Genomic DNA, 24753 nt, shown 5'->3' on the forward strand with positions numbered 1-24753 from the left:
ACGCAGGTGTGTACGTAGTTTACCAATGATAGCAGCTTTTCATTGTAAAATGTCAACTTTTTGGAGGGTTGATTTTGTGTTTTGTATCTTGTCAATGGCTGAAAGGCGCCTTCTTGAAATCCAGAACATGAAAGTGAGAAGACATGACTCGTGTTTGACGAAGTTCTCGTTTGATTTTTGGTTTCAAGGCGTGACGAGCTTCTATTGTTGCTTTCAAACGTCCTCCCGTTGTAGCAACACATGCTGGCACATCTCACTGAATTAGAATATTGCAGAAAAGTTCATTTCTCTCAGTATTTCGGTTCAAAAACCTGTTCAAATGTCATTTTTAGGTTCAAATGGATTTTAATCTATAGCCTGTACAAATAAACTGGAAAAATGAGAATGTGGCTGTGTTCAGACTTAACCAATCACATTCAAAGTCCAAATTTAGCTCTTCTAATAGACTTTGCCAACTTTGTGGTTTTTATTTAATTGTTATATTTATATTGATTTATTATTTAGAAGTGTGTGTACGTAAGTGCGTGCGTACTTGTATGTGTATACATATTGAAGGGCGGGGACACCGTCTTGCTTTGTTTGAGGAGTACTCCTGTTCCTGGAAGTAGAGCAACATGTTGTCTTTCCAACACACATAGCCCCCAAAGCCCACAATGCATTATCCATAAGCAAGATAAGTAGCTCCAATATATGCAAGCAGTTGGGGGAAAAAAATATTTTGAAAGACAATTTCCAACATGCTTGTTGTGATATCAAATATACATAGGAAATCGTTTAGGACCCAATATAGATCCTTGCGGTACACCACTGGTAAATGGTAAATGGGGGCGGCTAGGATTATGGCTTTTTTTTTTATTATTTATTTATGTATTTTTTTAACTTGGTCTGAGGAAATATTCTAATATTTTGAGATGATATTTGAGTTAAGCTGTATGCCATAAACAGCAATATTAAAATAACAAAAGGCTTGCAATATTTCAGTTGATTTGTAATGAATCCAGAATGTATGACATTTTTGCTTATTTAATTGCATTACAGAAAATAATGGACTTTATCACAATATTCTAATTTTCTGAGACAGTCCTGTATGCTTTACTTGATATTTTTGTAGTTAGAGACCCTTTTTTCCACAGCATCTCATTTTTCAAAGGCATCGGTCAGAAGTGGAGAAAATATGGCACAACATTCAGATTACGACGACTAAGTTATTGATCACATTAATGGTGGAAATTTTTTTTAAATTAATTTTGATCTCATTTTGTTAATCAAACACTTGACATTTGAACAGGGATGTGGTGTGTGTATATATATATATATATATATATATATATATTTTAATCCACTGTAGAGTAGCTACTTCTTACAGAAATGGTAAGAGACGAGTGTGATTTTATGCTTGTAAATTGTCTCAAATCTCAATATAAATTAACAGTATTTTGTTTAAATAAAACTGAAATTTTCTTCCCAATTTCAATATTAAAAAGCATTTTGTAATTAATTTGTTGAGGTAATAATTTTTTAGATTTTCATGAGCTTTAATATTGTCTATATCCAATATGTGTTGTATTTTCAATTGAAACCCCACAAGAAATGAAGTTTTCTCCAATACTGCAATTCATTGAGACGTACCTGCAATTACTAGAATATGTAGCCTGTTGTTTTAACACCATTGAGCTATGCAAAGAAAAGCCTGTGCTTTCCATGTCTTTGAGCATTTATGGTCAGGATTGAAGTCTTAGAACAGGCAGGCTATGTTGCCACTTGTCATTTAATAATCATCAACATAAACACCGTTTATGATCATTCTGTGGTTTTTCTTCCTCCCCTTTCACCTGGTGTGCCATGGAAAGCAAGCAAGCTGTCAGAAGTAGAACAGCACTGTTGTATTATTTCTGACAGTTGAACTGAATAAATAAATACGTGTGACGAAATTCCAACTCCCCATGTTTGATGTTTTTTGTTATGATGATTGTAGTCCTGAGGGCAAAAATGTCCTGTTTCGGTTTGCCATTTTGAACTGTCTTTAAATTCTATACAAGTGTTCGGTCCACACCAAAAATAAAACCAAAAATGTAAAGTACTGTACTATTATTTTTTTTTTTGGTTATAAAAATACTTAATTCTGAGTGCATTATGAAAATATTCTTAAATTCCCAACTTTATTCTTGTTTTAGAACAATGGCCACCCCCAAATACAAGAGGTAATCTGTTGACATTCCCATTGAGTGAACAATTTAGAATGCTCGCTTGCCGATCACGCAGTATTCAATTCCATGAATATAAAACAATAAAAAGGAAAAACGACAAGTATGGCTTAAACTGAGTGTGTCTGCATTTACCACATGACCGCATATTCTTATGCCACTTTACAATCTGTAGCTTGCGCCACCCTTAACTACCAGACCTTGTATGTTAGTACCATCGTTACTTTATTCACATAATTGTATGACAAGATTTTTGTAAAGCAGTAGTTATTTATTTATGTATTTTTTTGTACAGGTATAAGCTATTTTGGTTTTCCTCATTTATTAAATGTTTTGTCTGTAATTCCACTGTTGAACACTAGATGGTGGCACACTTTTTTTATCTGAGTAAATTTGAATGAAAAATGAAAACATGAAGTATATCAGCTGAGTCTTTTTCCTGAAGATTATTCACTCCCCTAAAATCCTGCATTTTATGCCTACATGAAGCAATGCCTGTATTTCATTTTGGGCACGATTATTGTTTATTGTGAGATGTAAGAAGTTTTTTAGTTTGGGAAAAAAATGGTATTTGCTTACTTTTAACTCATGGTGTGTTTAAAGGCAAAATATACAGGACTCTCAGAAAATTAAAATACTGTGATAAAGTCCTTTATTTTCTGTAATTGCAATAAAAAAAAAAAAGTCATACATTCTGGATTCATTTGGAAACACTTGCAGGTGTTTCGAGTTAGACGATTCAAGTGATTAGTTGAATAGCCTACTAGTATACTTTTTCATGATATTCTATTTTGAGATAGGATATTTGAGTTTTGTTTAAGCTGTAAGCCATAATCAGCAATATTAAAATAATAAAAGACTTGCAATATTTCAGTTGATTTGTAATGAATCCAGAATGTATGCCATTTTTGTTTTTTTAATTGCATTACAGAAAATAAAGGACTTTATCACAATATTCAAAATTTCTGAGACAGTCCTGTAAGTGATGTACTGTGAATGCTATACAATGTATTTAAATTGGATGTTTGTCGTGGATTTCACTAACTGGGGGTGGTGGTGTGGAACAAAACTCCGTGTTAGAGGTGAGATTACTGTATCACCCCCACCACCCCCCATGTGAATTTAATAATCCTTTGGCGTGATGTGCTACAGTGGGAGAGTTGGCCTATTAGAAGCCATGGTGGTCTTTTTTTTTTTTTTTTTTTTTTTTTTTTTTGAGAATTTAAATATTCCGTTTGTGCTGGAGAGAAGTTAATCTTCCTTGAAGGGGCTTTCCACATCTGCATAAAATGGGCTATTCCAGACTCTCTCTGTTTTGTGTCCCAAAGGAGAATAATACTACATGAAGATGAACCCAGATAATTAATTTAACCAGAAGAAGAGAGCTGAATTGAATCAAAGCTACATGAGGCCGAGCAGGCTCTACATCCACAAAATGGAATGTCCTCTTGCAGCCAAGCAAATAAATGGAGGAAGGATCAACCATCCATTTTTTTTTTTTCACCCCCAGCTTTTGCCCTCATGAGCATGGCGGGTGAGCTGCTTAGTTGACTTTGAGTGAGGGGGCTGGACTGGATACAAACAACCACTCACATTCACACTTGATATGGAAAAGTTAGTTGCACTTGCAACTCAATTAAAAATTTACTAAAACATAATCATCATGTAATAATTTCACCAATCGTTTAATTAAAAAATAATCCTGCCTGATGATATTTTTTTTATTGATATTTTAATAGCATTACATTATTGGGGATTTATTACATTTTCAGGTGGGTATATTTTTTTTCTTTCCTCAAAATTGACCATGTAAAACTTGACAGATAATGTAATATATGCAGTATGTTCATTTTCAGTCCAAAGTTGTACATTTTGTGTTTTGAGAATATCAGACTGTTATATATATTTATTCACAGCAAAAAATTGGAGTGTTAAAATTTTGGTGTTAAATGTTTGAGAGTTTCAAATCCAACGTGGAGTTTTACCACTGTTTAATTTAAATTGAGGTCATTGTTGGAGTTATTTTGACGATTTTTTTTGTGTGTGTGTGTGTTAAACCAACTCGGCAGAGAGTTAATCAAAGTAAGCTCCGCCCATGTGATTAGAACTGTTTTGCCATGAAGACTTGGGAGTGCTGAGTGTTAGTTAAATGTACCAGCAGTTTTTTTTATGTTCATGATTTAGTGGCACCCTAATAAATTTCCTGAAAAATGATTTTTTTTATTATATTATTGGTGAAATTATTACAATACAGGTATTGATGTATTTTTAAGCATTTTTGATGGCGTTAAGTGATTTTTTTTTAATTATTATTTTCAGACATTATTGCGTTTTCAGGAAATTATTACATTATAAGATGCTACAAGAGTCTTCCACGAACTCACCTCAGAAAGGCCAAAAAACGAGATACGGATCCCGAACCTCACAACTGTGAGGCTGTATTAATTATCGACCTTAAAAAATAAATAAATAAAAACAGCAGACGTGCAGCCATTACACAGATGGCGTCTAAGCATCTATTTTAATGCAATGAATAATTTTGTCTGCACTTCCTAATGTACGCATGGCGGCTCTAGAGCGCAGCCAAAGGGCGTGACGTCAAGAATAGCTCACGCGCATCAGGCAGCCTACTGGCGGAGCAGGGGGGGGGAGGGGGAGGAGGGCTCTGTATGGAAGTGAACCTCGCCAGTGGTCTCCGAAGTGGAGCTGCACACGCGCCGCCTCAACTAACCGTCGGCGACGCGTCGCTGAGCGGCCATTCTGCCGCAGACAACTTTGCGTCCCTTTTTTTTTTTTTTCCTCCCCCTGCGCAACTCTCTTCCACGTCTGGCTGATGCGCGCTGGGATTACATCCGCACTCCCTCCAGCCTCTTCCGCGTATTGGATTTCCATGCAAAGACAAGCTCGCCAGCTTGCCTTTTTTTTTTTTTTTTTCGCGGGGACTTTTGCAAGCTTTAATTTCCTGCTCGCGCGTGGGATTTTAGGCGTCGACTCGGTTCGGTTTTGGTCGCGCGCCACTTTTGGATGAGCCCCGCGCAGAGCAGCGCATCGGATGGATGCACGATGCGTTTTATTTAAGAGCCAAATCTGAGCCGTACGAAGTGCCAAATTGAGCCCAGATGGCGAACGAGCGCAATCGCAACATCGTGGAGAATTATATCTGCCATAAACTCTCCAAACGCGGCTACTCGTGGGGGTTCGGTGCCGCTCGGGAGGAGGAGGAGGAGGACGATGCCGCCACCGCCGCTAACAACGGCGTACTGCTTGCCCCCTCGCCGACTTTGGTGCTCCGGTGCCGCGGAGCCAGCGCCGGGCCCGAGCGCGACTGCGCCCCCAAGCGAAGCCCCGGTTCCGACCCGCTCGCCGACATCCACCGGGTCCTGCGCGAGGCCGGAGACGAACTCGAGAGACTTTACCAGCCGGACTTCATCGAGATGTCTCGGCAGCTGTCGCTTTTCTCCGCGACAGATCAGCGGCGGTTCGCCGAGGTGATCGACGAACTGTTCCGGGACGGCGTCAACTGGGGCCGGATCATCGCCTTCTTCGAGTTCGGCGGCACCGTGTGCGTGGAGTGCGCCACCAAGGAGGAGATGGCGACGCAAGTGGACAACATCGCCGAGTGGATGACCGAGTACTTAAACGGACCCCTCGGCAGCTGGATCCAAGACAACGGGGACTGGGTAGGTGTGATTCGGTGTGATTGGGCTGAGTTTATTTATTATTTCTCGGTACCGCTGGAGCAGAGCTCCACCATTGCTGCTAGCAGGCGTGTCGACCCGCGAGTGCGCGCGCGCGCGCTCGTCTTTATACGTGCGTGTGTGCTTGCAGATGTGACCTCACACGCCACATTATATCACGTTTGTAGTTCGGCTTGCCAACGAAAAAGCTGTCGATGTTCCCATTACGCACGAAGGCGCAGGATGGGCGGCCTTCGCTCGTGCGCCGCTCTCATTGGAGGTTGGCGTTGGCCGTCAATTCGATTTGACCAATCAGAGCGCGTGCTCTGTCACACCTCCCGACGCTCTTGCCCAAGCCCCGCCCCTGCTGACTGAGAGGAGAGACTGGCAGTCACGCATCTGTCACAGAGCTGCAATATGGTCACATAGGCCATTTTTCATTAAAATGCTTCGTAATACTTCAATATTTAACATTTTGGAAGACTACACTGTTGTAAGATTTGATCTTAGGGGTAAAAAATGGCTTGTGACTCAGGTGGTTTTGAGTTAATTACAGCTTGTGGACATAAAAGCTTTTATGGACTTACTGTGTACATCCAGCTTTCTTCTTGGCATGTGGCTATTTTTATTTGAGGAAGCGTCCATTCCGTTCTTGTTACAAGGAAGTGATGATTCTGTCTTCTAGCTTGCACTGCATGTGTGAAAAATGGTCACTTATCATGGTAACGTTCACAACTTTTGCCCATTGATAAAAAAAAAAATAGCAGTGACCCATACTGCTAAATAGAAAAGGGTTATATGTTACTGTTTGAAATACCATTACATTTGTCGAATATTTGATTTTATAGAAACAATGGGCATTTAATGCGGCCTCCTGCTGTTGACTGAGATTGACGTCAAAGTGCCTTCGGGCTCGCATTGTGAACGTCACGGCTCACCTGTTCTATTTATGCTAATGGCGCATGAATAAGGTGAAAATATTTTTTCCATATGCTGCTGACCAGAATGCGATTTGGCTGCAGCACGATACAACAGAACAGTCAGAACAGACGGTCAATGAAAATGCCAGGTTGTAGCACATATTTTGCCCAAAAAAAAAAAAAATGGAGCTGGACAGATGAAAGAGAGGAAGACTTGACAGAATAATGGCATGCACGTAAGGCCAGTGCCAGTTTCTTCTCGGCCTTTCCTCTCTTTGTATTCTCCAGCGACAAGGAAATATCGCAACTGCAGCTGTCAAGGCAATCGGATTTTCTTTCTTGTTAGTGACTCACCAATGTTTACGGTTCGGTTGTAATAATGAAGCTTTACTTGTGGTCCGAAGTTTCCTTTTAATTCTCCTTTTGTCTCACACGCAAACAATAAAACATGACGCCGTCAATCATACATGCTTAGGCGTTACCTCCATACAGGCTAATTAAACTCTAAAGGTAAACACAAACATAAATATATTGAAAGATAAGCTAAAATCTTTACCTTGTTGCCACTTTCAACCGGGCTAAGTATCTTACTAAAATGTAGTGTTTGTCGCGTGTCTCTTCAAAGATCTTGTTCTCTATAGCAATTTGCTGTCTCCTACTTCATTCTCCCTTTCCGCTTTCCTTCAAAATAAACTTCCACCTATAAGGGAAGTTAGAAAATAAGAGTTCCAACATTGACAGAAATTTGGCAAATAAAATACTACCTGGTCGAGTGGTTAGCACGTCCGCTTCCCAGTTCTGAGGACTTCCCGGGTGGAGTTTGCATGTTCTCCCCGTGCCCGCGTGGGTCTTCTCCGGGCACTCCGGTCTCCTCCCACATTCCAAGGACATGCATGGCAGGTTAATTGGGCGCTCCGAATTGTCCCTAGGTGTGCACCTGCGGGCCGCTTGTGTTTTTTTTTTGCGCCAGGAAACAGGCAGCATTTTTCATAGCCCTTCTGCTCGGAGGAAAAGTCGGCACCACTGGACAGTCTACGCCGGTTAGTTAGGATGGATGGCGGTGGAGCTGAGGACGCGAACGTCGCCGCTGGGCACGGTGGTGTACGCGGGTCGTGGAGTGGATGGAGGTTCGGCGCTTGGAGGAGAGGCAGTTTGGATGGGACTGGAAAATTGGACCATTCTTTTTTGTGTGTATGGTCATCGCGAACGCAGCAGCTGCTTGTTTATGAGCTAGCTTATAAGCAAACTTAGCTTGTAGCAAACGTGTGTGACGTCATGCATGCTGAGATCACGTCTCTGATCAACTTCTGAAAGGAGGCTGATTCTGTCCTCTTTAATCTAAAAACTGCTTCAAACATCAAAGCGTATGTAAGGATAGGAAAATGTTGATTTGTTGTGACTGTATTGTATTGGTGTTAATGTTTTATGTTATGTTTGTTTTTTTGTCTTTCTTTAAAGCGCTTTGTGACAGTTCAGGCTGTTTGAAAGCGCTATATAAATAAACTTGAGTTGAGTTCAGTTGGATGGTTGTTTTTCTCTGTGTGCCCTGCGATTGGCTGGCAACCGGTCCAGGGTGTATCCCGCCTCCTGCCCAGAGCCAGCTGAGATAGGCTCCAGCACCCCCTGCGACCCTTGTGAGGAATAAGCGGTCAAGAAAATGGAGGGATGGATGGATGGAAATACTTCATTATGCTGACCATTGGTATGAGTGCGAGTGTTAATCACTGACTAATTTGTTTACGATCGTCCACGTCCGTCCAACATCGCTTGATGTGCGGCTAGCTTTAGCTTCTCACCTTGTGTTTACAGCAATCATCCATCCCAAAGGAACACATCAGGCCAATCTGTGAGGAATTAGCCTCTTCATTAGTAGAGGTGCTTTCATTGAGACCATAACAGTTGTGATGCTTACTTATTTTGGCCTGCGGGTATCAGATTTTGGAGTGTAAACGAGGGAGGGGGTGTGTCATTAATGATTCATTTGGAGGATCCCGTCTTAGCGTTTAGCATTTCCCTCAAGCGTGTGTGTATGTGTGTGTTTGCAAGGTTGCAGGTTGTGCCACATTATCAAAGGCGGTTCGGCCTTCCAGCAGCACTAATCCAGACTTTCTGCCAGCGACGGCCTGGACCCCTCTGACTTTTTTTTTTTTTGGTGCTAGCTAGGAGAGGCTGCTGAGATGGATGGTGAATGTCTCGGGTACAATAATGTAGGTCATCTTCCAGTGTGCTTCGCAGCTGGGAGGCAGTGATGGTGAAGAGAGTAACAACATCCCGTGGATTAGTCGGGATTATCTCAATTTATGTGTTTCTATGACCAGTTTGGCGGATGATCCATTCAGAATTTACATTCAAGTTTACATTCGAAACATTTCAGGGTTGTAATATCTTTAGGCTAAGTGTGCTAGTCGACTGTTGTTTTATCTTGTTGAAACTGGAGTTCTCATCCAATTGCATTCTTTCATTATTCTCTTTTTTGGGGGGGGGGGGATCCTGTGCCACTTTCAAGCAACAGCAGAGGACCATATCCTAGAACTTAGGTCCCTAACCACCAGGCCGCAGTTGAAAGATTTTTTTAAAAAAAATACTGTACTTCCGGTTTATTGATTTAAAATGTTTTATTTTGAAAAGTGACCGGATTCTCTCTGTTTACGACGGACTCTTGACGCTGCAGTAAATCTACACCTGCCAGACGACAAGATCACGGGTGTTCACGCTGGAGAGTTGAGCTCACGCGATAACAACCGTGTTTCGAGAGAGTCCTATTTGTCAACAATAGCCACGCTTGCCTGTTGTTACATCGATATGCTTTTTGGACATTATTTCTGGGACTTCTACCATGGTTCTTCTACCATGGGTAAGTACTTTTTGTGTTTCAATAGTGTTATTTTGTAATATTTAATTTATTCTGAGCTCAATTTTGTTGTCTCAAATGTCCGACTCATGTCATGCTATGTAGTTAGCTAGCTTCCCTTCCAAAAAACGAGTTTGAAAACTTTTATTTTGAAATATACCGGCACCTAACAATAGCCCCCCTTTTTGTGTTGCCGGTCCGCGAAAGTCGTGGACTTGTATGAACCGGTCCGTGGTGGAAAAAAGGTTGGAGACCACTGTCCTAGACTATACTGTCTGAGCTGCATCAAGTTTTGCTGGCTGCACAGATTCTAAATAGTGGCACATAAACGATTGCCTGGTGAAGTTGACTGTGGGCATTAGTGTTTGAAGTGCTGCCTCCTTGAGTGAAAATACTTTAAAACATGGCGTCCATCCATCATCAAAACTCTTGTCAGTTCTTGACCTAACATGGCGGTTGATTAGTAGTGTAGCGGTTCACACAGAGGGATCATTTCCTGACTCTGTCCGACATTCCAGGGTGTAGTCCAACTTTTGCCCTCATGTCAGCTGGCCCAGGCCCTGCCGTGACCCTGAAGCGGATAGGCGGGCAGACATGACATCACTTCCTCCTTCCAAGTTGTGCTGCTTAATGACCTGACCCTCTTTTTTTTTTTTAATCTTTAATCTGCTTTTCATGGATTAAAAAAAATGTGCCACATTTGCCCCTTTTTGGAGCGATTCCATCTATTTATGTGGGTACTTATGTGCCATCTGCCAAATGACACACAATCAGGATGAAACTTCAGTCACTCGGATTTGGCCTTTCATACATTATGGTGCAATAGATGTTTTGTCTCTAGTCTTGTTGTTGTGTTTTTCACTGTTCTTAAAAAAAAAAAAAAAAAAAAAAAAAGCTGGAGGCCAATCGAGCTTTTTGACATGGGAGAGTGGCGTGGAAACAGCCGTCTGTCAGCTATACTCTATTCCCCGTTGTTTTAGGACCAAGTGAGTCCAAATATATGCACGGCTGCTAATGACCGCTGAGTTGAATGCACTTTTTAGTCTACAATATTTGTCCAGTGAACATGACAAAGCTGACTCCCTTCATGCAAATGTGCCCTTGCTTTTGTCCCGAACGTTCTGCTTTGTACCTGGAGGCGAGTGAGTTCATCCTATTCAGCACTGAGGCGGCAGCTTCACCCGCACGTTTTGCACTTGTGTTTGTTTGTAGGCTTTTAAAATGACGTCTAACTGACTCCCTTGCAGGTGGCCACGGTTGTTTCAAGTAGGAAACGTGACGTAACTGCAAGAGTTAAATTTGACTTTATGCTGGTGTTTCTTCAAGTGGCCACACTGAATTAAGAAAATTAAGGTATTACTTTAAACAGAATTAGGGTGTAGTTTTTTTTTTCTTCCTAAATAAAAAGACATTTTTGAGGGAAAAAAGCTGTATATTTTTCAGGTTAAAGTTGTAATCAATTTTATGACAATAAAATTGTATATTTCTGAGATTAAAATCTTACTTTTACAGGACGTAGACTGTATAATAAAATAAAAATAAAATAGTAGTCTAATAAAATTAAAATTATATATTATTTGATAAACGGTAAGGGATGGGTTTGTACCAATACCTAGGGATGTAACGATAACGGCAATATTGTGATATCACGATATTAAAACTGCCACAATAGATCGTCGTCATCATGTCACGATATTAAAAGCAGCACATCTGTAAAAAAAAAAAAAGGCGGGTTGATTTCCATTTGTGCAGTCCTAGCACCATCTGGTGGCTTGTTTTTTTAGTGCAGTTTAATTTTCACAAGCCATGTTTTGGCCCTTCTATGTTTAAAATCCACATTAATGGTCACATGAAGTGGAACGTAACATGCATGTAAACCGAGTCGATATGTGTAGGAACTTAATGTGTGCTTTAATTAGAAAGTGCCTCAATATATATATATTATATTTATGTTTTTAATAATTTACTAATATTTTCCATTGCTGTATTGTACAAAAGCACAATATATTTTATTTTTTTGTTTTGTATGAGCTCTTTTTTTTTTTTTTTTTTTACAATATTGTGACTTTTTTTTTTATCGCCAACCTCCCCACAATATCGTGATAATTATCGTATCGCGACCTTCATATCGTGATAATATCGTATCGTGATGTTAGAATAGCGTTACATCCCTACCAATACCAGACCTCACTTCAAGGTGTTGGTACCCACGACGGTGGCCGATGCCAGTATCGGCCGGCATCTTGGGGCCATTTTACAATCAGGAGTTAGAAATTAGGATAGAAAATTGCTATCAATGTCATGCACGTATAAGGATAACTGCTATATTGGGATATATAGGTCTTTCTTTAAAATTATCTCTATCTGAGGGAGGGAAGTTTTATGTATCAAAAGAGGTACTAGTGGCATCAGTACTTGGCATTGGTATCAGTAACTACTTTAGAGTAAAATACTCATGCTGGTATCTGTCAGAGAGAAAAAAGTAGTATTGAATGTCCATGTTTTTTTATTTAAATATATGTATGTATATATATATATATATATATATATATATATATATATATATATATATATATATATATATATATATATATATACATACATTTTTAAGGGGGAAAGTTGGAATCTTATGACAATGAAAAATCTTTTTTTTTTTTTTTTTTTTTAATTTTTTTTTACATTAGTCATAATAAGAGTCATACCTTTTCAAGCAAGTCATATTTTTAAAGAAAGAAATTTGGATATTTTTTAGAAAAATGTTTTATATTTTTAAGAGAAAGCCAAATACCTTTGACAGGGGGGAAAAATGTATGTGTATGTATGTATATATATATATATATATATATATATATATATATATATATATATATATATATATATATATATATATATATATATATATATATATATATATATATATATATATAATTTTTTTACAAGATTAAGTAAGGCGTCATCATTTGTAGCAAACGACAAGTCATGTGAATATGCTTGTATTTATTTTGTTAATTAAAGCAATTCAAGGTGCACCCGAGGCTGTCTATGCTTAGCCAGCAGTGAACCGTGATATAGCAAAACATGGTATATTTTCAAGAAAAAATGCATACACTTTGGAAAGAAAAACGTTTTATAGAATAAATATTATCGAGAAAAAAGTTATTTTCTTTTGAGAGAAAAAGTAATACATTTTCTTAAAAAAAGTTTCCCTCAAAAACATACACATTGTATTAATATTATGACTTAACACTTTTTTTTATCTTTAAAATATGCTTTATGTAAAATATATCCATCTTTTTTTCCTTTTCACTGTACCCCTAACACTCCTTTGTATTTATCAGAGTGAGAAAGAAAGGAGTTAATGCACCTGCGTGAGCGCCTTTTTTAACGAACTTGGATCAGGTTGCCAAAAGGAATGCAGCAAGCCGCCAGGTGGTCTATTTCATTGCAGGGGGGTGAGGGACTGGGCGGGCAATTAGTTGCACGTTAATGCCAGTTGACAGGTGAGCCTCGCATGTTGCCACAATGCGGCAGGCATCTGGACCGCCAAACCCCGCCCCTCCTACCGAGCCGAGCCTCCTCCAACTGCGGCTGAGTGGATGTGGGATGGCGGAGGAAGTCATTAATCTCCATTTAGGTGACACGTTGAGTGGCGGTGGAGCAAACTGGCAAAGGAAGCGCATTTTATTTTTTTTTTTTTTTTTTTTTTTTTTTTTTTTTTTTTTTTTTTTTTTTTTTTTTTTTTTTTTTTTTTTTTGAAGAGCTCAGAATTGTTCATTCGGTAGTCTTACCGATTCAACGTCTTGTCATCATTGCTCTTTTCCTTTTTTTTTTTTTTTTTTTTTTTTTTTTTTTTTTTTTTTTTTTTTTGTGTGTGTGTATGTGTGCGTGCGTTTGCGTGCGTGCGTTTGCGTGCGTGCGTGCGTTTGCGTGTGTGCGTTTGCGTGCGTTTGCGTGCGTGCGTGCAAATACGTATAAATTTATACTCATTCATTCACCTAAAACCTTATAAATATCCCATTACCCTTCGCCTTAACCAGGTACTTCAGAATCTTGCCAGAGTCGTGAGATTTAAATGGTCAGGAGACCAGAGAAAAGGTCAGAAAAAAAAGAAATAAAGAGAAAAGAAAGGTAAATCAAAGTGACATCCAGCACCGACCAAACACTTCCTGCCTTCCCCATGATTACAAAATCAAAGTCTTACGCCAACCCCGGAAGCCTCTAAATTCCAGCAAATTTAGCGAGATCTCAAGAGCCCAGAGGAAAAACTAAAGAGAGGAAGGAGGGAAGGATCGATAAGGCAGAGTGAGATCAATAGAAGCCAGTACATCCAATCCATCAAAGTGAAGTCCAGCACCAACAAGACCCCTCCTGCGTGGTTACAAAACCGGAGTCTTATGCCAACCCCAGAAACCTCATACTTCTAATAAATTAAGATCTCAAGTGACCAGAGGAAAAACTAAAGAGAGGAAGGAGGGAAGGATAGATAAAGAAAAGTGAGAACCACAGACACCAGCACCAACTGATTCAAGGGGCTGTGGGAGGGAGAGGGTACTTCTGTTGAGTTTCAGTAGATGCTGGTGCGACGGATCTGGCATGCATAAGGACCACCACCAAAGAGAGAAGCCGTCAACCGCGGTCCAGCAAAGCGAGCACCCCCCCCCCCCCCCACCCCCCCCGGAATCCCCAGGCCGCGGCAGCACCAAGGCCACCCCCAAGCCACCCGAGCGGACACCGGTCAGCGAGCCGACCCAGATACCCGGAACACCCCCGCCCCAGCCCCGGCCCACACCCCCGAGCCCAAGGCCGCAGAACGAGGCCCAGCGGGCCCCCACAGCGCCCCACCGGTCCCCAGCCCCCACCCCCCCACGACCCCCCCGCACCCCACCCAAACCCGCCATCCACCACGACCCAGGCCCCACCACCCCCGACCCCCAAACCCCCGAACACACCCCGACCCCCAGCACCCAACCCCCCACCCACCCATACCTCCACCCCCCCCCCAAACAAGCCGCCCCCCCCCGACGGCCGCCACCCCCCCCCCCGCGAACCCGGCCCCCCGCGAGAACCCCCCACCCCCCCCCGGAAACCGGCACCGGGCAGCAGCGCAGAGAGGGAAGATGTGCCCACCCCACCTCCAGCCGCGCGAGATTTGCACCGCGGCGGGAGGGGGGAAGCAGAGGAGGAAGCACCAGGGGAGAAGGCGGGACACCAGAACACCGAGCCCGGTGGGGAGAGGCCCCGGTCGTCACGCCAGAGTACAAGTGACACCTAACCCTGTTACTGAGTCCGCCAGCTCGCCGACTGGCGAGCTCTACCCTTACACCGTGAATGTGGCCCCACCCAGTGTATATACAAGTGTGTGCGTGTGGTGCATTAAAATTGGGAGCAGGTGAGTCGGAGCAGAGGGAAAAAATTTCCCCTACTCCGACACACCCGTATCCCCCCCCAAAAAATGAATATGTATATGTGTGGTGCATTAAAAAAGGGAATGGAGGGACAAAGTGGTGGGGCAGGGACACAAATGGGGGGGACCACAGCGCTGCCAGGCACTGCAGTCCATCCCCTCTGATGGCTCCCCGCCCCAACTCACCCCTCCCCTTGGACGTGAGGTGCATTAAAATTGGAGGGGAGTTGAAGGGTGAAGACGGTGTTTCCACCCTTCCCCACCCCACCAAGAAATGTGTTGTGTGCCCTATGTGTATATTTACAAAGTGTATAGTGCAAGCTAGTGAAGTGAGTAAGAGGAGCGACCAGCGGGGCCTCACCCAACCCGGCGGGTGTAGGTGGCACGCCCGCCCCCCAGCACCCCCACCCCCCGCCGCCCCCCACCTCATCCACCCGGCACCACAATGGGCGGACAGCCAGCGCAGCAGGGCTACCGGACAGCCCACCAGCCACCGGGGCCCGCCCGGGGCACCAGGAGTTATACCGGAGCGGGGCAGGCCCCAAACCCTCGCCCGGCCCCCGGAGCCCGACGCCCGGGCCGGGGAGGGAGCCCCAGGCCCAGGGAGAGGGAGGGGGAGGGGCCGCAGGGCAGACAGGGAAGGGGGGGGGGGGGCGGGGGAAGCGGGGAGAAGACGACAAGAAGGCGAAAGGGCGGCTGCAGGGCAGGAGGCGGGGGGGGAGAGGAGGAGGGAGGGCGACAAGGGAAAAGGGACCGGGAGGCAGAGGAGGATGGGCGGGAGGAGGCGAGGAGGGAGAGGCGACGGGGGGGAGGAAGGGGGAGGGGAGAGGGAACCACGGGGCACACCGGAGGCCCACCCACCCCGAACCGCGCCGCCGGGCACGGAGCAGCGGACCGCGCCGGGACGGCACCGCCCCGGGCACCAGGGGAAGCACCCCAACACCGCACCCCACAGGGGGCCCAGGGAGCGGCCAAGACGCAACCGCCACCGAGCAGACAACGGGGGGGGGGGGGGGGGGGGGGCAGAACCACCCCCGCCCGACCACAGGGGACGGCGTCAAGAAAATTGACTAATTAGCATGCAGTAACACCAAGTGTTGATGCTTAGTGCCCACTAGAAATAGATCTTAAGGAGTTATTGAGTATAGTGTCGTATAGTGTGGTATGCTCGAGCCCACTAGCAGCAACTAGGTTCCTGACTATATAAAAATAAAAACAATCAGATACAAAATACCAAATACAGGAGCAGCGAAAACAGAAGTTGTAACGATGTGGTGGCTCTCGTTAACAGGCAGAATCTTGGCAGGATTAAGTTGCCAAATTGAGATTAAAATATTCTATGTACATAGACCATATTTGTTTAAATCTTGATACTTGATTTTTATTTAAGGCAGAGATTTTTTCCATTGAGATATAATTTATTAGTAAGTTTAACCAGTGGTCGATATTTAGAGATTGTTTATTTTTCCAATTGACAAGGATTATTTTTTTAGCAATAGTAAGGGCTATAAATATAGATTGAGATTGTTTACATGGTCGCTCAGTTATTGTTAAGTCACCTAGTAAACACAGTCTTGGAGATAAAGGAAGCCTACAGTTTAATATATCAGCGAGCTTTTCCAAGATTTTAGTCCAGAAATGCAGCACTGGAGTACATGACCATAAAGCATGAAGATAAGTATCGGCAGTGTTTTGTGAGCACTGGAGACAAATGTCGGAGTCAGAGAGTCCCATTTTTTTCATCATATATTGTGTAATATATGTTCTATGAAGTATCTTATATTGGATAAGTTGCAAATTTGTCTGTTTGGTCATTTTAAATACATTTTCACAGATTTGGGTCCAAAAGGAAGCGCATTTTAAACGCTCGCGGGAGGGCCAAAATAAAAACCTCACTTATCTCCAATTTGCGTCTCCCGGACCGTTTAACGCATCATTGGCGGCGCCAAGCACCGTTCGGGTGGGCTCCCACTAAACATCCGACCTCTAGATCGTGTGCGTATCGCGTCGGCCGGTCGTGGACCGAAATTGTACGTCCATATGTCCGCCAAAATAGGTTGACATATCTAACCATGGCCTTAATATGGACGTTGATATAATGTCTCATACGCACGTCATAGCTATAACGTAATTGTTACCCTTTTTTTTTTTAAATGCATTTTTTGTGTGTTTTTATTTTCATTTTTTAGTTAATAAATACATCGTTTCTACACAAATGTGGAAATTCATTGTACCCTGCGTGTGGTTTAAATAGGCTCCACCTCTCTAGCATTCACAGAGGAAGTGGTCCTGCTGATCTGCTCAAGGTAAGTTGCATTAAGCTGCTCCTTTTATTTTCTGATAGCCACGTTTATACTTTTTGTTTCAATGCTGTATTGTGATCTGTAGCTAGCATTATCAGGAGGACCTGCTGAGCTCTGTTTTTATCAGCCATGCGGCTGAAAAATGGTACACGTTTCGGCTGAGCGCTATGCTCGGAACTTTAGCTATAGCTAGCCACGCGTGCGCCTGTCCAACACCTTCGTGGCATGATTCATGTGCTTGTCCAAATTAGCTTGTGATCTGTCACAAGCATTATCGGGAGGACCTGCTGAGCTACGTTTTTATCAGCCATGCGGCTAAAAAATGGTACATGTTTTGGCTGGGCGCTATGCTAGGTGCTAGGAGCTATAGCTAACCACGCACCGACACCACTGCTGTTCCGGGCCCCTGTTTACATGTTTCAAGATACTTTGGTCAAGTGATTATTCACCTCTTCATATGTTCTTCTTTTCAGATGTATGCTAACTTAGTGGGGGAAGAGGAGGGCAAAGAAATGGAGGGCACGGCACCTATTCATCTTCCACTGAACCATCCAATGGCCACGTAGCAAAACACACATGGCTTTAAAACAATAAACCTATTCTAACAAACTGGATTAGTACGCTATATTTGTATTTCTTTATTGAGCATTTCCATGCATGATTTCACACATTTTAAGTCATTTTTAATGATGAATATAGACCTACAATTGTTTTAATTTGGTCTATATAAACGCCAAAATGACGTCCGCATGACCTATTTTGAATCCGATGTTTTATATATGACATTTGACGAAATTACATGATCTGATATTGCAATCTGCACCTAAATGTGATATGTTTTCTACGTATGCCCATTACGTAGAAACTACGTTTTTTTTCCCTACGTCGGCTTGCTCAGTGGGCTCCATTCAAACCCAGGACATGATGCGAAAGTAAAGATGACCTGGAGTGCGTTGTGCTGTTGTGACTGATGTTGATTGTAACGGCAAAACTCCTCAATGAAATTGAATGGGTCTTTGCTAAGACCTTGTGTAGTTTCTGCAAAGTAGATCGTGCTTAAAGCAGGCATCTCCCACTGTAGCGCTTTAGCTGGCCAGGCCTCTCAGCCTTTTGCCATTTTCCGCCATGTTTGCGTCCACTTTAGCTTCTTTCCTACGGGGGCCGGCCTGACATGAAGAGTTTCTTTCTGGAGTGAAGAGATCTGACGTCCCCCTTGAGATCCTCCGAGCACAAAGAGGCTTGTTCCAGACATTCTTGTCTGTGGAATTCAGGAGGAGGAGGGAGGCTAACCCTTCGCAATGTCAAATGCTGGTGGAATGACACCACAGAGGTTCCGACTGTGTGTGTGTGTGTGTGTGTGTGTGTGTGTGTGTGTTTTTTTGTTGTTGTTTTTTTTTTTGTAGAGATGAAATGATGTGAAAACTTCATGTCGTGATTATCTGAATCATGGTCATTGGGGCGTATCACCATATTGCTTGTGTTCATACATGCAAAACCCCAAGAAATTGAAATGTTTGAACACACGTTGTAAGCATTGTCTTAGTCTATGTCCCAACTGGTTCAGCTTCATGTTGAGTAAAAAAATTCCAAGCGTACCAAAATGCTTCACAACAAACCACGTGACATTGCTGATTCGTCACAAGAATGTAAACAGGAAGAAGAATGGCTGTAGCGACTAGAGTAAATTGTGTTTTACCATTCACGGTCTGTGTTTCCAAAGGAAAAATCAGTGTGGAGTGACATCACATTGTAGTCAGTCGGTGAAGTTGGGGTACTTTTTTTTTTTTTTCTGACTTGGCAAGTGGGATTTCCGGGTTTAAGGGAGCGTTCCCGTGCATACTTGCTGGTTTGAAGTTGGAAAAGTCCGACTTCCGACCATCCTCGAATGCAGCATAAGTCACAAGAATGTAAACAGGACGAAGATTGGCAACTAGCACGTGATAAGCAAAAACTCACTGACCCCTCTACATGGAACCTGTTTCAAAAGGACTACAAAATACACAAATTGCAGACTGAAAACATGTATTTCTTACCATACTCAGCTCCAGTAACGCATCACTCAACAATAAAAATCAGGACAAAATAGTAGTTTTTCTTACGACTGTTGACTGCATGATCTAATTTCCACACTGGTTGGAAGTGAATATCTAATGTTTATTGGTGTGGTGATTGACAAGCCTGTGCTTTGTAATGACCAGGAAGTATCTTCACAGTCCTTATCTGTGTCTAAGGTATGAAAATGTAGTGTGTACAAATCACTGTGTAATGTTTACCAAAAAGTGTGAAGCTGAGTCTGCCCATTGTTGTGCAACTCTGGACAATTGTGTGAAAATATTCATGTTAGTGTGTAAACGACTGTAAAAAACAAAACTGTAAGAGCATCCGGCTACAGAGACACTTGGAATATGCTAAGTACGTTACTGAGGATTATTATGACTTCAAGTGGAAATGTTTGAACTGTGCACTTCGCATTACAGATTTTGGTGGTTGTCGGGTGTCACTATGCGAGGGAGAATGTTACAACCAATGATTCAATTCTTTCAATCTCAACTCCTGTTTCGATGCCAGTTTTGCGCTCAGTAGGGCTGCACAACATCGAAAAAATATCGATATCACGATATTGGCCTATGCAATATGCATATTGCAAAGACATGCATATTGACATTTGATGCTTTTATTTGAATTTGACCAGTCAGACTGTCAGGTTTACCTGTTTGACATTTATTAAACATTACAAAAAAAGGAGAGAAGACACTCGGTTCGAGGAGAGAAACTGACAATACAATTCACTACTGCACTCTCTGGAAAAAAAAATAAAAATCCCTTCCGCATCCTCTCTTTTTATTTGATTTCCACGCCCCTAGTTCCATGGGTGTTCCGACCCTAATAATGCAAATGCAAAACATAGTTGGAACATAGTGTACTTAACGAAAATGTACACTGCCATCCAATAGTTGAACATTATCGAGAGGTAATTACAATTAATTAAGAATACATTGAGTTAGATTATTTTTCCGCATGGGAATTTTTTTTAAATTCTTTCATAAGGAAATAAACATTTCTTTATGTACATGTTAAATATCTCAATAATATCGATATTGCTATATTCAGCATCTATATCGCATATCGCATGCTTTTCCAATATCGTGCAGCCCTAGTGCTCAGTATCATTTAAATGCCATATTGTGAACATTGCTCAATTTCTAGCTGACTTCAGGTTGCACCAAACTAGTTTTGAGTCTGAGATCTGTTAGCAATTGGTCAGACCACTGTGAATATTCCTGGGTTGACTTCATCCCCCCCATGGGTGCCATTTATCCAGAGCGGCAAGAAATTACAGGGAGTTTAAAAGGGGCCTCTCACACTGTCACATCCGAGCAGTAACAGGTGGGTCACCCTCCGTGTGCAAGAATACTCTGCAATGCCGGAACCAGGGTGTCAAGATTAACACCTGACACTCACTTATCCTTTATGTGTCACCATGTGAACACGCACATATAGTTGCGGCAATATGTTTGCTACTTGCTGAGTTTGGTGTAAAAGCCAAAGGTGGCTAACTCTTGGCTCTGATCCAAATTCTAAAGGTGATTGGAGACTGTCGAGTAGAGTAGAATGGATTCTCATTGGTAGCCTAAAAGTGACATTACTATTTTAGCTTGTGGGACGTTCATAGCCTACACTGTCTGTTCCTGTAAAAGATACAAACATTTGTCTTTGGGTCCAGTCGTAATAACTCTACATTGTACCTTAAAGCAGTAGTTTTTTTGTGTGCCAAGGACTGGTTTCATAAAAAGATATTTTTATAAACTGACTGAATCAAATAAAAACAAGTTATTAGAAATGCAACTCAGTGTTATGTGGAACGTAGTTGTTCCTAGTGGGTACACTGTGCTTTTTTGTGTTGAACGAGCCGATTGCATCTTGGGGAAATGAGAGACAATGACACCTCATGTCCCGTCCATGTTGTAATTTTTTTGGTCCTTATCATTGCAAAAAATCACATTTTACAAAGATAGGATGTTGGAAACAACAAGCAAGGTATTCAGAGATTTTTGGACGGTTTTGAGGGCATCATTGCCTCATTTGCGAGCCTACGGATTTGGTGTGTCAGAATTGCCTGTAAAATGAACACTAAACTGTTATTTGTTAATAACAGTGTTAATCTTCTAATCTACAACTCCATGCAGTGCTAAAGAGTGTTTGGGGGAAGAGTTGATTTTCTACTGCAGTAAATAATAAACACTTCTGCGAGTCATGTTTACTCTCTCCAGAGTTATTTAACCGGCAATATGAAATTGTACTATTAACCCTGTGCAGTATAAGCCCATTTTTACTCAGTTTTGAGTTAATTTTACACTGAAATTTTAACATTGTGGAAAAAGTTACTTTAACACCAATTCTGATAAGGACCAAATACATTCAGAGATGGCCTCCTGTTTCATTGTTTACCCTTTCTGAAAAAGCTCTTCCAAAGACTTGCTCATCTTTGCTAGCTTGCGTGCTTACCTTTGTTTTACTACTGTATCACATGACCTAAATGAGTGGTTTTTCATGTGCAGAGGCTGATTGGACCTGATTTTCAAAATAAAATATCTTTCAGTACCTGTACCAGTCCTCTGTCCTTGGGTTGGGGACCGTTGCCTGAAAGGATAGACTTTAATTCTGTACGACTACTGTATGCCCATTTCTGACAGTGGAAGTGATGCATGATACTGTCTGGAGTCTTTTTGTTGTTTTCCTCTGAAGTCAGTTTGATCGTCTGAGCTGTCAGTCATCTTAACAAACAGGCTGACATACGACGAGAAGGATGTCTACTTTCTAATGATGCAAAGACACAAAGAGTTTATTTCTTATCTGCGCACACTCCACCTGCTTTTGTCGCCTCGCCGAACATTCCAGACGTGCCGAGCGTTTTGGGAACACGTCACAAGTATGCACCTGGGCAACACCTCATAAAAAGCTGTTCTGGTAATGTCTGGGAGATTTAGTGATTTGTTTTTGTTTGTGCTGCTGCGCCCGTTTCCACCCCGTTCCCGTGTGACTATTCTCGGGCCTTCTCTCCTCAGGAGAGCCGCAGGAATGTCTGCTTGGGAAGCGAGACTGTAAATAAATAATGGAGACGAGCTGGGTGTTTCTTTCCTGAGTGGCCAATGAAGGGTGTGGGCCTTTTTTTGCTCTTTTGTCAGCTTCGGGTTCAGGAACAAACCTAGTCAATGTGTTTGCGCACGTATAATGGTCCATTTGTACGGAAGATGTTCGCATGTACAGATCAGTTAATCACCAACAACTTTCTGTTTCTGTCGGCTACACATAGTGGTAATTGAGCTGAATTTCAGCAGTTTCTCTTTGCATTAAAGTCAGCAAAGTACAGATTCAAGAATGTCTCCAAAAGATTATCTTTATCAATTATCTTGCGGCGTGGGACGTGTTAGGTGATTACTATTCCACAGGGCCAGTGATAATAAATCTTAAATCCATTTAATATTTATGATGGAAAAATCCTCTGTGTGGTCAACAGGGAGGTCGGCCAAACCCCGGATTCCGAGGTTGGGATGTGGATGGAGCATTAGCCAATCAGGAAGGCCGGCCTGTTGGCGGACACAAATGAGTGTGCTTCTGGTTGTGTTCCATCTTTGCATAATGGGTCTCGCAAGTCAGTCACTGCAATGTTAACGATAAGATTTATGTGCATGGTGTGACTTGGTGATCTTCTCGAGTCCACAACACACTGTAAGAGAGTAGTCAGAACACACATGTCCATTTTGTTCCCCTTCAATCTAAAAATTAAGATGGCAAAAAATTGAGTTTACCTCACTTAAGATGAACAATCATTGAAAATTCATTGAAATTTCCAGACACTACTATGCTAACTGGGACTGGTTGCTAATAATTCTTCTTGAGAACAGTAGGACATGAGGGACTTTTGTAATTTGGGGAGTAACCATGTAGAAATAATGTGCTGTAGCCAAAGGCCAGCCATGCAACAGTCTGTTATGCTGTTAGCTAAAAACAGTCTGAAAAAGAAGAAAAAAAAGCCGTCCCATCTGGCCCCTGTTGCACCAGCAATTAATTGAGATACAGCCCTGTATCAGATCTCTTTCAAAAGACTTGCGGGGGGAACGGGGTGTGTGGTTGTCCCCAAAACAGACAATCGGAAGAAACGTTTAACCTTGCTCTATATATATATTGATATGCTGCACAGCTCACAAGGTTGTGCCCACTGGCAAAGTCAGTCGGCCTCCCAGCGGGCTCCTCGTTATCCCGCTCCCACCGTGACGGGAAAAGGTGGAAAACCCTTTCATCCGCCGTCTCAGATGGTTCATTAGTGGCCTTTTTTTAATTTATTTATTTATTTATTTATTTATTTATTTATTTATTTATTTATTTTTTAAACTTACAGACGGTGTTTTTGTTTGATAAGAACATAATGATTGCACCGCAGCGAACAGGGGCGGGATTTACGCCTAACATGACAATTAAGCGGCTGCAAGGCGAGCAAGTGATGCTACCGCCTCTATATTTAGAAGCCTCTCGCATGTCCCTGCATTTTTCAGGGATCCGCCGTGTTACCTGACACTGGCAGCCAGGTCTCAGGGTATTAGGCTGTTGTTTGGATGTGCTGCTGCTTTTGCTCCATAAATGCATGCAAATAAGAGACGTGATTAGAGAGGGAGGTACGAGATGTTGAGAACAATAAAGGCCTTCCTACCTGAGCGTCATCCATTTTGTTTGACTGATCGTTAGTGTACGGTGGAACCGCAACTGTCAAACACCTTCAAAGTCATAAAATGTGGTCTGACAAATATTTTGAAGAAAAATATACCTTAAAGGTACACATTTAGGATGTCAAGTCATTATAATGCATGACTACAGGCACACTTGAGCTTATTTCAGCCAGCATTAAATTAGTAACTGATTGCTAGTAGTCATGTGGATGACTGAGCAGAAGTGTTGATCTGCTAATCGATATTTGACATTGTTACTGTTTTTTGCTGTCAATCCTCTGTGACTGGTGTCATGCATTTGAATCCATCTCTCTTACCATAAGGAGACACTTGAATATGTAGACTGCTATGTTAGCTTTTCATGCTAGCCGCTAGCTAGGTAGTAGGTACCCTCGGACATTTGTAATATTTGTTATGAAAATGTTTCATGTTTTTATGTAGCTAAGATTTAACATTGCATTGTAAAGCTTGTTTTATTGTTTTCAACAAATGTATATCATAATGGTTAGCTTCTGCCAGGATATTTCTGGGTGGCAAAACGAGAGTGACACTGACCTTAAGAGATTCGTCAGGCTATAGTAGAGATAGTCAAAATTGTTGGTGATCTGAAACAATGACAAATCTTGTTTGAGGTTGACCCGCTGGATACGGTTGCATCATACATAATGC

The 24753-nt window shown here is 42.1% G+C and overlaps 1 protein-coding gene and 1 long non-coding RNA gene across 2 annotated transcripts in view; both read left to right on the forward strand.

Annotated features, from left to right (window-relative positions):
* Positions 1–4852: 4852 nt before the first annotated feature.
* The window catches only part of bcl2b (BCL2 apoptosis regulator b), a 47733-nt gene continuing 27832 nt past the window's right edge, over positions 4853–24753 (forward strand). Inside the window, exon 1 of the mRNA XM_077520491.1 lies at positions 4853–5884. Within this exon, the coding sequence (XP_077376617.1) occupies positions 5324–5884 (561 nt within the window). The 5' untranslated portion in view covers positions 4853–5323. The remainder of the gene's footprint in view (positions 5885–24753) is intronic.
* LOC144018370 (uncharacterized) lies at positions 8899–18202 on the forward strand. The gene is made up of 3 exons (XR_013283431.1): positions 8899–9655; positions 17311–17362; positions 17833–18202. It is a non-coding gene; the product is annotated as an uncharacterized LOC144018370 (long non-coding RNA).

The sequence above is a fragment of the Festucalex cinctus genome, chromosome 1 (genome assembly GCF_051991245.1).
Source record: "Festucalex cinctus isolate MCC-2025b chromosome 1, RoL_Fcin_1.0, whole genome shotgun sequence".
NCBI classification, from domain to species: domain Eukaryota; kingdom Metazoa; phylum Chordata; class Actinopteri; order Syngnathiformes; family Syngnathidae; genus Festucalex; species Festucalex cinctus.